The sequence below is a fragment of the Nelusetta ayraudi genome, unplaced genomic scaffold, assembly GCF_046127955.1.
Source record: "Nelusetta ayraudi isolate G7.1 ecotype Tasmania unplaced genomic scaffold, CSIRO-AGI_Nayr_v1 ptg000169l, whole genome shotgun sequence".
NCBI lineage: Eukaryota > Metazoa > Chordata > Actinopteri > Tetraodontiformes > Monacanthidae > Nelusetta > Nelusetta ayraudi.
The window spans coordinates 123,178-137,238 of record NW_027466219.1 but is presented as its reverse complement, the minus strand read 5'-3'; the positions used below and the strand labels follow the sequence as shown (position 1 = coordinate 137,238).

Below are 14,061 nucleotides of genomic sequence, written 5' to 3'. Positions count from 1 at the left end.
GTTGTTTTGTGAGCTGTTAGCTAAGAAGCTACGCGTGGAACTAGCTTGTGACCTGCTCGGTTGAGAAGCCCCTAAATTTACCCTTATATTTCTGTGTTTTATTCATTATTTTATGCATCCTCTTTATATTAATTTTGTATTTCTATTTTTTTTTTTTTTTTTTAATCTTTGGTGTATTTAGACATGTAGTTCATACCATATAAATTTAAAACAAAATGCACTCCAGTGATTCCGTAGCTGGCCGCGGCTCGGTTCGGATAAGGTGAATCAGGGTGAAATACATGCAGTTCAAATTTTACTCCAGCAGATGGCAGTAAGAATAGTACGCGAGGCTACTGACGACGAATCCAGGTCGATCGAACAACGCGTGGAACGGCAACTCCACCCCAGATTTTACAGCCCACTGCGGCGCTTCTCAAGTTTTTACTCCGGCGTGTGTGCGCCACTTTGTGTTGTCAGGCAGAAAGAAAAGGGGAGCAGCGGCAGACGGGGTGGCGTATGTGTCCAGGTTTGCAGGCAAGACCGTCGACAGTTTACGTCCTAACGCTTTTCCTTCGTTTTCGCCGCCTTTCTCAAAGTAGCCTGGCGCCATTTTCACTCTGCTCGCTACCATGTCGGTCGGAGTGGAGTCGGGCTTTTCGAGCGAGGAGGTCCTAACCAGCCGCTTCCCGCTCCACCGGGCGTGCAGGGATGGAGACGTCGATGCCTTGTGCTCGCTCCTACAGCGAACCTCGAACCCAGCTGACCTCACGGTGGAGGACACCTTCTACGGCTGGACTCCCATACACTGGGGAGCCCATTTTGGAAAGGTAACGATACACGGTCCCATTGTTTTTGTTTGTTAGAAGGGACCGTTTCTTCCCCCGCGCTCTCGCTAATGAAACGGTATCCAGAATGAGCTCCAAACGCAGTCAGACATTAGCGCCGCCTCGGCCATTTGCTGACGCTTTGCCTTACAGCTGCCATTGTTAACTGCGAGGTTGCTAATTAAACACCCCCCACCTCGAGACAGCCAATTATATTTGCGTTTGAAACCGGAACTTGTACACCAAATATTACTGCCAGCGCGAAACGCTTCCCATTAAAGAACGACACGAAAGATATTAACGTGGACGTTTTGGCGCCGGCTTGCGATATGAACTCGTTTTTTCTTCTCACATCGACGTGTAAAGTCTTGCGATCCTTGCACACCACAGTTTTAACTTCTCGATAAACTTGACAGCGGTTCCAAGATATCCCACAAACCCGTTCGTGATATATGCCAATCATCCGTTTTGTCTCTCCCCCCCCCCCCCAAAAAAAAACTGCGTTTACCTCTTCAAACCGAGCATGCGCAGCAGCGTTCTAACTTAGTTTAAACCCTTACTGCCGAGAGTCGTTGTTAAAGGCTCAAAATTAAGTGGACGCTTGCCTACTTGAGAGTAATTAAGGCTCGGTGGAGCCCTGGGGGGCTCGTCAACAATAGACTTGCATTTTTCTTGCACCTACCAGACTACTGTACCCAACCTGTGCATACCTGCCCGGGGATTTCTTGGCGGTGTGCGTTTGTGAGTCACTGTACACTGAATATCTTTGTGTTGGTTTGTCTTGCCTCGACACAGCTGGAGTGTGTGATGCGGCTGGTCCAGATTGGCTGTGATGTGAACGCCGTGACCTCGAGGTTTGCACAGACCCCAACCCACATTGCTGCGTTCGGGGGCCACCCCGAATGCCTGCTGTGGCTAGTCCAAGCAGGTGCAGATATCAACAGACAGGTACGACCTCAACCCCCCCACCCCCCAGCCCCCCTCCCGCCGCGGCTGGCAGCGCACAGCGATGTTTACTCGGCCGTTCTGCTCTTGCGTGTGCGTCCGCATGGATGAGTGTGTTTACAGCAATTTGACTTGGAAACATACTTTGTGTTGTTGCAAAATAGACGGGATCTTTCTGAAAGAATGTAAACCAACCTTCATGGGAAACTGCAGCCTCTTAAAGGGATTGTTTAGCACAACGAGTTTGAATAAACCGACTGGGAGAATGAATGGAAAATGGAAGAGCGCTGTAAGAAGCTAAAGTCAGGCTGATCCCATCAAGGAGGCATGGGGGTCAAGACCCTACTGCCCGCCAGGTGCAAGTCAAACGTTAGCCACGGCTAAAGTCTATGTTCTGCTTTTCTATGACATTCATTTCAGTGGATTAGCTGGACAGGTCTTATGCACTTGATGGAAGCCCCTGCACTGGTGCTTTATTTTACGCTCTGCTGCGCCACTGAGCCAAATCAGATTAGTGGGTCACAATTATATAATGTGCTGCCGTCATCGTGAGACGTATCACCGAGGGCAGAATGTGCTCAGCATATATATGCACGGCCCATTAAAAAAAAATCAGGCGTGCCCTGTGTCTGTGATTCTTTTTTTTTTTTAATGGTTGGTGTCTGGGAGCAAATAAAAGTCTGTATTTTAAAGCATGCCTCACACCAAGCTGAGGTTAGGGGCGGGATTTACTCGTGTTTATAGCCGCCGCCTCTCATCTGCACTCTTGCTCATGTGTGCCTGTAAAAAAAAAAGGCGCGGGTGGCCGTGAAGTTTTGGGCAGCAGAGTGGAGCCAGCAGCCCGCAGACATGAATCTGCATGTGTTGCTCTTCGTCTACGCCAGCGTGCCTTTGTGTCTGTAACAGCGGCCTTGTGTCATTTCCTCAGGACTATGTGGGCGAGACGCCCATCCACAAGGCTGCTCGTGCAGGCAGTCTGGAATGCATCAGTGCTCTCTTGATTCAGGGAGCAAAAGCTGAGTAAGTCCTGTGATCAGACCTCTTTCCATCTCTTTTCCTCTCAACTATCCAACATCTCTGATGCACCTTTGCAAGGGGTCACCACCAAACTGAAGGCAGATTAGTGGCGGTATTATATTTATTTTTTATTTTTTATTTTTTTTAATGTAGTTCAGTACTTTAACTTGACCGTTTGTCATTTTGAGAGCATTGTTTAAATGAAAATCTAGTAATCTGATCAATTTTTTTAGTTGATTATTTATTTAGTAGTTCACAGTATGTGCACATAGCGCCTTTAAGGAATCAGATTTCTTTAAAACCAGTGCCTTGTTGTGCTAAATTGTTATTATTCTTAAGGCATTGAAATTACTTGTTGATGGAGTCTTTCTTAACCTGCTCCTTTTTGAGAAATAATTACTTTGTAGTTATTCTGACGTTATGGGCAAATAATTTACCTTTAAGTCATTTTTGCTTCATTTGAAAATTCCATTTGCTGAAGCGTGCTACAATTGACTCATTTAGTCGTCTTATTGACCATCATGCCCATTCTTAACTAGTCACACAACAAATTGGTGGTGCTCCCTTGAAAATGTGACACTTCTTATATCCTTGGAATTGTTGTTTATCGTTGCAACAATTATCATTAAGTTGCTCTCTGTGTGCAATAAATAAAACCATAGAGTTGTCATTCTTAACCGTTAAGAGTAAAGACCAAACCAAACATGGCGCGTGCTAGACAAACATTTACTTTGATAATTATACCACGACATGTCCGACCAAAAAAAAAAATTGTTCAACTTTTTCCCTACAGTACTCTTGTGTTTTAAACACATTACTTCACAAATCCTGTGTAATCACGACGCACACCTGAGGGCAACTTAATGTGAAAGTATATAGACTGTTCTTAGCCTCATAGGCCATACTGCATGATCTCTGTTAAGTCTAGAGTGTGTTTTTCTTTGTTAACATTTGTTTTGGTAAGTGTCTTACAGATAAACAGTTTAACCTGATAGCCAAATGCACATCACCTCTTGATTGTGAAGTAGGCCTTGTGAAAAAGGATTTGCTTTTGCTGCAAACAATAAGACGTCCTCGTTCACGTCAGGGCAAGTGACAGTTACACTTTTTTTTTTTTCCCACAGAGTGCACACGACTTTCTTTCTAGTTCATTTTCTTAGTTTAACTGACTGAGTTACTCATCAAGAATTATTGGCTCCATAAAAATTCATTGGCTGGATGATGAGTCGCTTGATGTTTCACTTTTACGAGGGAGACCAAACCCATCTAATGCCTTTAGCAGTCAATTTGGAACCACGGCTCTCAGCCGCACCTTCTTTTACTTGGCAGTTGCTTTGTTTCCAGTTGTAATTGCTGTGCATTATGTTGCCAGCGCAGCTGAAATGTGGCATTGTTGTGACAGACACAACCAATCTTTCCTGTTAGGTTAAGAACTCATTCTTGTAAGATAAAAGATTCAGCTGTTGGCGAGACTCTTTTGGTTTTTGCCTTTAGGGCCTGAAGAAACCAAAGATGTTGCACTTTATTTGCCTCCTAACAGCATTTAATCTGGTTATTATATTTGATTGGAACAGAGACTCTAGTCAGCGTTTGTAAATAATTTAAGCAAGTGTGCAAAAATGATGTTTGAACATTTAGACTCTCACATGTAAATCTCAATTTGTCAGTTTTCATTTCACGCAGGTCACGGTCGATTTATTGTTTGCAACAACGCACATTGCTTTTCCCTCCGACGTGGTCGATGTCCGGTGACGTAAAGCAACCAGGGAGTTTGTTGCACAGTCTGAGGAATGATCGTCCCAACTTCTAATTCCGTAAAAAAAACATCAGCAAGCGGTTGGCAAAACTGGCGAGTGTAGCAGGGAGCCTAATATTAGCTTAGCTCGCGCTAGCAGTGGCTCAAAGCCCAAATGCCATTGAGATGAAACAAACAGCCGAGATTGGAAGCTCTTGCGCTGCGCAACTACTCATGTCCGACAGTTTCAGGGCTCTGGGAGTAAATCTGTCTGCTGGAAGCAGTTTCCCACCACCACATCTTTTTTGTGCAGGAAATTCTAACGTACTCTGCTCAAATACAAAAAAAACAACAACAACATTTGGTCAGTGTTGTATGTTATGTAGGCCTTTACAACTGTTTGCACAGTTTTGCCATTGGCATGTTGACCTGTAGGTGTCGGATGCTGTATTAGAAAACATGTTGGAAAGCAATGTTCTCACCAACGTAGGTCAGTTGCTGCTCAAACACAGTGAACATTTAGACCTCATGAATCAGTTTTGCCGTCCTACCGCCTGCACACACTTTCTTCTTCTTTCTTTCTGCTCTGCAACTGCTGAAGCACTTGCTGTCGGAGTGAATTACACTCTGCGTTCCATTATGTCGTCGGGTATCAAGTTATCCCTCTCCTTCCAACTTTCCAGCGCTGGTGCTGCTCCTCGAAACACTTGCAAAGCAAAAATGCTCAGTTTGTCTCTTTCTTGAGCTAAAAATAACTCCAGACGGTTCGCATGCTGACCTCGCTTGCTGGTCACGTGACGCCTGCTCCTCCTCTGCCGTGACCCACATTTCTCTTAAAGGCATTTTTGCTCAAACTCGAGCCTTTTTCACCGGCTTTTGTGAAGGATTGGATCGATACAGAAATACGATTTAACAGATTATTGTAATAGTTAACGCTCTAAATGCTTGTTCCTAACTAGAATAAATGTGTATGGAAAAGGACCTTTCATTCTGTCCATAGACATTTATTCAACCTTTCAGGCTTTCAAACTTGCTTCTTTAAATGTTGCATCTTGGTGTGATTTTTCTCTGCTGTATTTTAACGGTTCTTCATGTCTAGCAAGCAAAACTCCCTGGTTGTTTCAACTGTTGCAGCAAAATGAAGTCGAGACATCTTTTAACTGATGCCTAAACTCTGTTGAGGTCCTATCATGTGCATTTGGCTATCAGCCCATGACGAATGTTTATGATGAAAATGATGTGTGATTGTTTTTTTTTTACACTGCAGATCACAGATATATTGTATTCAGTTTAGTTTGTATTATCATTTTGTTTTCCTATCACTCTTACTGAGATTTAAAGGGGACACAACAGGAAGGGAATTTAACTGTATCTAGGTAGTTATGAGGCTCATGATAAAAATAACTTATCACAAACTTGAAACAGAATTTTAATGTAAATAATAATGATAGGATGCAGCGAAGTAAAAGAGCCAAACACTGGTTGTCAGACCCAAATATATATTTATTTTCATATATAACATTAAAAATGGTTAAAAAAAAAAAAATAACTAAATAATAATAATTGGACTAACTTAAAATTCTTCATGCTATATCATTGTTTTTTGCTTTATTGTTATGTTATTATAGCGTGTCACAATTGGCATAAATTTTGCATTTTGTCTTTATTTTTAAATATTATATAAATTATGCATCAAAAAACTCAATCCAGAAAAATAATCTAACAGTCATACTTTTATGACGTAATATAGTGTCATTGTAGTATTGAAATATATAGTAGCATTGAAAATTGCAACTATTGTCAATATTTTATATTGAAAGAACTGATGCAAACAGTTCTAAAAACCCCAAAAAGTTGTCTCAAACAAAAGTCTAGTACACTGTACATTAGTACAGTCACAGCTTTTTATTTTATTATTAACTGTATTAACTGCCAACATGGATTTACTGGTTTTGTTGTTTTTATCATTTCTAGAAGCTCCGATGTCTTAAAGTGCAACTTGTTTAAAATGAAAAAAAATAATCCCAAATCATCTGAAATAGTGACACAACCAGTCAATACATAATCATAATTTAAAAAGTAATATTCAAATTATCATTAAAAACTTCAGTTGTTTGGATATTCATCTATTATACTGAATCAGCACTCTTTTTAATGAAGTTTTCATTCGTTTATGTCCAAGTTTATTAACTATATGGATCCATTATCACCCAAAATGTAAATTAAAGAGTTCAAAGGTTCTTTAAATGCTAAACCAGCCAATCGTGAGGAAGATGTGGTACCACAAGTTGGATGTTGGTTGATCCTGTCCTATTTTCTGAATCGGTGAAATAAATCCTACTGCTCACTACTAGTACAATACTAACTGTCCTTTCTCTGGTTAATCCTGCTAGTGACCCAAATACTTGCACTGCCATAATGTTACTGACATTATGTGTAAACACTAGTATTTGATTAACTAGGACAAAAAATTTTTATATATATATATTTTTTTTTAAATTCTCATGTATTTAAAGTAGATCCTTTAAATGTTAATGCTCATGTTGAATAGCATGTAGGTCCAAAATTGCCTCGATTATTAGACCTAAACCTTTATTATATAATACTATAAAAACTTTTTCTTGACAATTTTCCCAGTCAAATGTAGTTTTCAATTCTCCTTATAGACGTTAAACATTTGTCATGAGCCTCAAAGATTCACTAGCATCCAGCAGGAGGGTGTTGTTTAGAGGCTGCCAGTGATGAGAGCAGGCAGAGACAGACAGAGGCCTAGCGCAGCTACTAGCACCATGTACTGAACTGTATAATGCTAACCGTCATCCTGTTGCAATGGTTATTTATTCACTGTCATTTCACTGTGCCAAGTATTTTTATCTCACACAGAAATGTTTTTTTTTACTTTGTATGTCACAGTATTAACCCTATACAATATCATATAGTCTTGTTTCTCTACATCTAATCTTTTATGTCACCTTTTCCTTTATGAAAGTGACAATAAGTGACAGAAAAAAAAGTTTTCCATATACTGTTAACAGAACCAGAATCGTTACGTCTTAATGTTTTGCAGCCGTTGAATTGGAAATGACTTGGTTTTTTCAAGTAATCCTAGAAAGGGGGAGAATAGACACTGCTGAGTCTGCCCCGTTCCCTGGGATAGCCGCACTGTTGTGGCATTGAGTGTTCTCACTATCGCTTCCTATCTACACACTGGCAAACTGTTGAGGTATTTCTTGCGGTGATTGGTTTTAATGCTAGGTTTTTATATGAATCAAATTTTGAAGTTCTTTAGACCTGCATGCTTTGCTTATTATACATAATTGTTCCTCTATCTAGTCTTTTTTTTTGTTTGTTTGTTTTTTTTTACCATTATTTTTATGACATGTTTCTGATTATGTGAACTAACTAGTAGGAGCCCTTTAAGTGGACAGGTTTTAATCACGTGAGTCCCATGTCAACATGTAGCATGATCCTAGGCTGCCTCTGGAAGGTTAGACGATAGTTAGAGAAGATGCATATTGTGTGCTTAGGAGAGAAAAGCAAAGCATACCAGGCATTTACAGAGAATTAACGCTTCCTTTACAAATCTCCCCTATTGAAATTGGCCCGGCTAGTGCCCCTGGTTACCCATTCATTTGGAGTAGTTGTAGTAGATGGCGGGTCTCACTGAAGTAATGTCGTCTTCAGGGAATTTTGAGCAAACATTAACTTTGTGACAATCGGGTGATAAAGGGGAAACAAAAATAGGGTTATTTTCTAAAGGGGGACACGGTGTGCATTGTCTAAACGCTAATGTTTTTAATTATCTGCAATTAATTGCATCATAAAAATTCAGCCCTAAAATAACGGTGGAATAAAAGAAGATCTAAGTAGTTGATAAGTAGTATAAAGTGTAATTGAAGTCGGATCTGGGAAATTGAGCACCTTCTTGGTTCATAATTTGATTTTCATACTGGAGGTTGCAAACATAAATGACTGTACCTCATTTCAAAAGAACATCAAAATTTGGTTTCTATACAGCATTAAGTGGATGATAAGTCATCCAAGTATGGCTGAAAAGATGAAATATGATTCATTATTACCATTATTCTAGTATTATTTGATTGACAATCAGTGGCTGTCAAGGTCATTGTGACGTCCTTGTTTTCTTGTTAAAAAATAAAAAACACTTTGCTAATGATGATAATACAGTTTTAAAGTTAACTCACTAATTATCATTATGTGTCATTATCATTGCTATTTGATAGAGTGAGACCAGCCTATCTACCTTCACACAAATTGGTTCTACGCAGACGTGCCATTTCTTTGTCTAATTCTCTGGAAGCGTTAATTCTAAAGGGGGTTGGTAATGTGCAACAAGTTTATTGTGTGATTTCTTTTTTTATTTCATTTTTTTTTTCCAATTCTAAATTAAATATGTTTTTAATGTGCATTAGCCCTTGAAATGTTTACTCATTGCTCACCTGTCTAGAGAAAAAGATGCAGAGACGAGACAATTTCCAAACACAATGAATGACCAACCACCAGCTGTGTGTCTTAAAATTCCGCTTCGAGGTGTGGAAGTCGGTATCACTGGTTCTAAACATAATAATTATACAACAGCCTGTCTTCTAATTGAACTCGAACTCGCGCAAACTCAGTGTGCCACCGTACGAACAAAGGAGAGCGGCCTTGAAGCACACCACTTGTTATGCAACGTGGATGATGTCCTCTAAGTTTTCTTTGTAGCTGGCCACAGCGTCAGTTCTCAGACAAAGACCGTGACTGTTTTGCCCCTGACGAGCCGTTCTATAGCGGTGCGACATTTATCCAGAACAGGGCCGGCGTTGTTTTGTAATTGCCTCAGTGTCAGGCAGGAAAATCTCATTAACGGCCTCTAAGGCCCCGTTTGCTTTGTGCTTGACATGCATCCTAATTCAACTGGGAAAGACAGAAAATTGACAGTTTCAAGGCATTTAATTTACCGGGTAATTGCTGTTTCCCTCAACCCAAAATTAGTGGTGGGGTTGTTGTTGTTGATGTTTTTTTTTCACTCGTAAACTGTAATCAATGCGGTCATTAAAGCGTTTCTCTGCCACGGCTTGTATCTCCCAGTGAAATTGCTTCCACACTTCTGAGCCACGTTTGTGTTTGAAAATGTGCCACAGCGCTGTTTGCTCATTCATTATTTCACTTGCGAAACCGTAGAAACTGCTGCCGCGGTAGGACGTGATTAACGCAGCTGACGACGACGTGACGTCACGGCCACATTTAGGTTTGCTGGACCTCATCTACTTCATGGCCGCGCTTGGACCCTCTGCCTTGAAACCAAAAGAAGACGAGAAGAAACTTGGACGTCCCAGGCTGTTCTTATTCTCTTTTCCCCTCGTGGTCATTTTATCGCTTGAGTTTCATCGGGTTGCTGAGCTCTGCTGGGAAAAACAGCTCTTGTTGAAGATAAACATCTGGATCTTAAGCTTCTCACGAATGGATTGTTCCGCTTGTTCCCGTTTCCATCGCTCCGTTCCCTTCAGTCTTTTCTTGATGCCACTCAAACGTCTGTCATTTTGGAGAAGACGCCTCGGCGAGCCGGCGCAAAATGCTCCTTGATGTCGCACTTCTGCCGTCTTGCAAACCAGCCGAGTTCCCTTGGGATAATCCCCAGAAGATTTTTATCCACTTTTGCCCTCCCGGCGCACAAGAATCCTTGCGTCCGGCTCAACCTTTCACGCGCTCTCGGCGGCCTTAATCGCGTCCTACTGCAGCAGACGTGCCTTTCTAACCATTTGGAAAGCAGTCCAGATTTGAGCTCAGTTGGAAGACCCAAAATGATCCCCAAGGATCAGTCGTCATCTTCCATGAGGATGACGAAGAAGATGTGAGAGACGAGAGTAGAGCAGCGCAGGATGTTTCTGTACATCTGTGTGTCTGTCCATGTGTGCGAGTGCTTGCTTTAAGAGTCTGTACGTTTGCGCGTGCGTGAGCGAGCGAGTGCGTGCGCGTTTGGCTGTGTGTTATTCGTCGTACGTCTGTCTGTGTGTGTGCGTGCGTGCGTGTATGTGTGACGGCAACGTACAGCGAGCCTGCCTAACACTCGTCCTTGTGTTGTGCAGTGTGAGGAATGCCAGTGGGCTGACGGCTGCAGACCTGGCCCACGCCCAGGGATTCCGGGAGTGCGCTGAGATTCTCTCCAATACGCAGAACTTCCAGCAAAACATGTCTCAGTCCCGCAACGGGGCTTTCCTGAACGGCGTGAGCCAGAACGGGGGGCACGCTCACCCCAACATACAGGGCCGCAGCTTCTTGAGCAGCGTGCCCAACAGAAAGAGGTCCTTCGATTGCATGGAAGAAAATCCGGTGAAGAAGGCCAGACACAATGGTAGGTGGATGCAGGTTGCAATGCCTTTTTTTTTTCCCAGAAGAAGAGAAGAAGAATGCCTTTATTTGTCCCACAGTGGGGAAATTTGCATAGTACAACAGCATCTACAGTACAAAGAGAAGAATTAAAAATAAATAAAACATATATACAAGTTATTAACATAACTAAATAATTAAAAACTAAAATAAGTGAGTTTTAACCTTTCCTACCTGTGCAAAAGTGCATTTCTCCATTCTGAACAAAGTCGGCAAAGGATGCTTTTTTCCCCCCCCCTTGATTAGTGTAAAACATCTTTAAAAAAATAAGTCTTTAAAATTGTAGAAATCTAGAGACAACTGCATACACCACAGTCCGTATCTTACCGCCTTCACATCTCCCATTTCCTCTCGTTTGACCCGCCATTAGGGTTGCTGAACGGGAACGGGCCACTAGATGGTGCCAGAGACGCTCCGATGGACAGCATGAACATGGAGCTGGCGTCAGCCGTAACCTCAGGTGGGCTGGGACCCTTTGCTTTTGGGCTGAATGGGTTTGCTTCAGCGCAGGGGCCCGGTCCCATGGATGAGTGTGATGTGGGCCAGGGTCCGCAGCAAAAGTCAAACTCTGCATCGAAAGAGCAGGAAGTCATCACTGTGGCGTCCATGCAGACGCCCTGTCGCTGCACCAACTCGTATGCGTACCTGTAGTGGGCCATATGTGCAGTCTGTCTTGTTTTTTCTTTTTCTTTTTTTTTATTGGCTTTTTGTTTCCCGCCCTCATGATATGTATATATATATATATATATATATATATATATATATATATATATATATATATATATATATATACACAAAAAAAGATTGTTTTGCTCTAGCATTAAGCTACTGTACATTTGGAAGGTGTTAGCAGTGTGTATACATGGTATTTTCTACCTATCCAAGTACTGAGTTATATTTGAATGAATGAAGATAATGAGATTTGTTAACCAGTCATATAGCTGATTGTTTTTTAATTGTACATTTTCTTAATGTTTGAAATTGAAGGCAGATGAGGTTTGTTTTGCACAATTATACGAAAACACCCAAGCTGGTTATACAGTATATTCTGCTTGAACACCACATACTGGGGAGGCCACCAGTATTGATGTGGAATGTGGCCGAGTAGAGAAAAAAAAAGAGATGATTTTTCTTCTGAATTTAGACATTGTTGCATAGTGGGAAAATTGCAAACACCATTGCATTGTTCATATGAAATGAAATATTACTATTAGCCTTCTGCTTCTAAACATTAGTACATTTAGACAAGCCAGGCCACTTTATATTCAAACATTAAAAATGTATTCCAACATTCATGCAAAAGTAAGCACGAGTCACCGATGTTTAACGATGACCATATGCCAAAGCATATCCCATCGCACATGTAGCTCATTAACTAGAAGTGATTCTTTGTGCAGCTTTTTCTTGTGGTTTGTAGACGTCATGTGTAAGATTCCAATGATTCATTGGTTTGGAAAGTCATTGTTCATGTTTCTGTTCCCCGTGTTGCTTTCATTTTGACTGTTTGCACACTTAATTCCTGAGTACGGTGGTGAATGTTTACTGTGTTCGCAGTTTTCGTTAAGGAGACTCACAGGGCTTGCACATCTTTGTTAGCTAATAATTCCCATTCTGATTTGAATATTGCTAATTGTCCAATTAGACTCACTTCCTGACTTACGTACTGCTCAAGAATGTTTGCATAGATTTGCAAAAAGCCTTACATTTTGAGCGTTGTCCAATTGTGGATCTTTATGCCATGACCTTTCAACTTTTTTAGATTGTGATAAGCGAAAAAGTTTCTTCAGTGTACTTTTTTTATAGACTATTTTAAGTTGCTGGCCATATTTGTTTTGATTTACATGCTAGAAGGTTGTTGTGTGTAGTTGGGTTGAAACGTCTGGTGTCTGTTTCCCAGCTGGTTTAGCTTTGTACCTGATTGTTTGACGTCATTAAATGTTCTGACATTTTTTAAATGTGCTTGTCTTTGGTTTTGATTTCCTGGTTCATTTGTTATAGTTCTTATTCTAAAATAAGAATTATTATATTTCTACCGAACCTTGTACATACACACGCGACATTCCAGTTCCATGCAGTGCCACCATGGTCTGTGCTAGTTAAGAAACAGCTAAAAGCTAAATGCCCTATTTAGGCAAGACGAGGCCAGTGTGTCAAACACTAACCTGTTACGATCACAGGTCACAACATAATCCGGTCAAAACACGTCTCGGGGTCAAACTTGCGGGATTTCGCAAGGCTAAAGCACACATTTTGCAATGTAATGATCACACTCTTAAGTAACGAGTGTGTTGAAATACAGTGACATTAAAGCTGCTTTTTTATTTTACTTTTTACCACTCAGCTAATCTAACTCTCCTCAGTAATTGTGTAAAACAAAACCACTTGAACAGCCTTTCTGGTGTTAAATTCAGCAAGTCAAAACACATACTTTCAAATAATTATTTTGTTCATTTCCAGTGACGGGTGAAGATTTTGCCATAAATGGTCGCGACCGAGCACCACTTCCATTTGGGTGTGATCCTGTTGGAGAAGTCCTCTTTTGCCAGCGCATCCATGGCGACTCGACCGATAACAACAACACTGCTGGCAGCCAGGTGGAGCACCAGAAGTGTGTGAGAGCCGAGCAGCTGTACGACGACGCCTTCTACAGCACCATGTTACTTTACCACGGCTCCTAAACCAAGAACCATACTGAGATTTCACCTTTTCTCACACAAATCTCAGCAGTAACCAAGAAGAAAGCGTTGTTTTTGCCTTAAAGCCAGTAAGCTGTCCTGGTTTTTTTTATTTATTTTTTTTGTCAAGAGAAAAAGACGGGGCCCTTGAGTCAGTTTCAATATGATATATCCTTGTTTGTTTTCTGTTTCGTTTAAAGCAGTGAGTATTTAGGTTCCTCAAGCTGTAAATAGCCTTGTGATATGCTGTCTCGCTGACAATGCTTAATTTCTGTCATGAACAAGGGAGGTTTATCCTCTTTATTATGTTAAAACATTCCACACGTGTCCCGTGTAATTAAATAAACATTTTCTCATTCATTATGACTGCCTCCTCAGTGGTGTTATATCGTATGTCCTTTCCAATAACCATGCACTCGCAACAATATGACCCCCCCCCCCCTCCCTTTTTGCATAAGCGTGTTTTCCATATGGGTCACAAAGTGCACGGTAT

General features: G+C 41.2%; 1 protein-coding gene across 1 annotated transcript; it reads left to right on the top strand.

The window, feature by feature from the left end:
* Positions 1 to 360: 360 nt before the first annotated feature.
* On the top strand, positions 361 to 13,931 carry ankrd10b (ankyrin repeat domain 10b). Its single transcript, XM_076014662.1, has 6 exons — positions 361 to 809; positions 1,602 to 1,754; positions 2,680 to 2,771; positions 10,593 to 10,858; positions 11,264 to 11,353; positions 13,351 to 13,931. The coding sequence occupies exons 1-6, from the start codon at positions 612 to 614 to the stop codon at positions 13,569 to 13,571; spliced, it is 1,020 nt and encodes a 339-aa protein (XP_075870777.1). The 5' UTR covers positions 361 to 611; the 3' UTR covers positions 13,572 to 13,931.
* The last annotated feature ends 130 nt before the right edge of the window (positions 13,932 to 14,061 follow it).

Excerpts from the sequence above, each read along its gene's own strand:
- ankrd10b (XM_076014662.1), top strand. The coding sequence starts at position 612 with ATGTCGGTCGGAGTGGAGTCGGGCTTTTCGAGCGAGGAGGTCCTAACC. Across the intron at positions 2,772-10,592 it reads ATTCAGGGAGCAAAAGCTGA|TGTGAGGAATGCCAGTGGGC; the intron begins GTAAGTCCTGTG and ends TGTGTTGTGCAG. Across the intron at positions 11,354-13,350 it reads GGCGTCAGCCGTAACCTCAG|TGACGGGTGAAGATTTTGCC; the intron begins GTGGGCTGGGAC and ends GTTCATTTCCAG.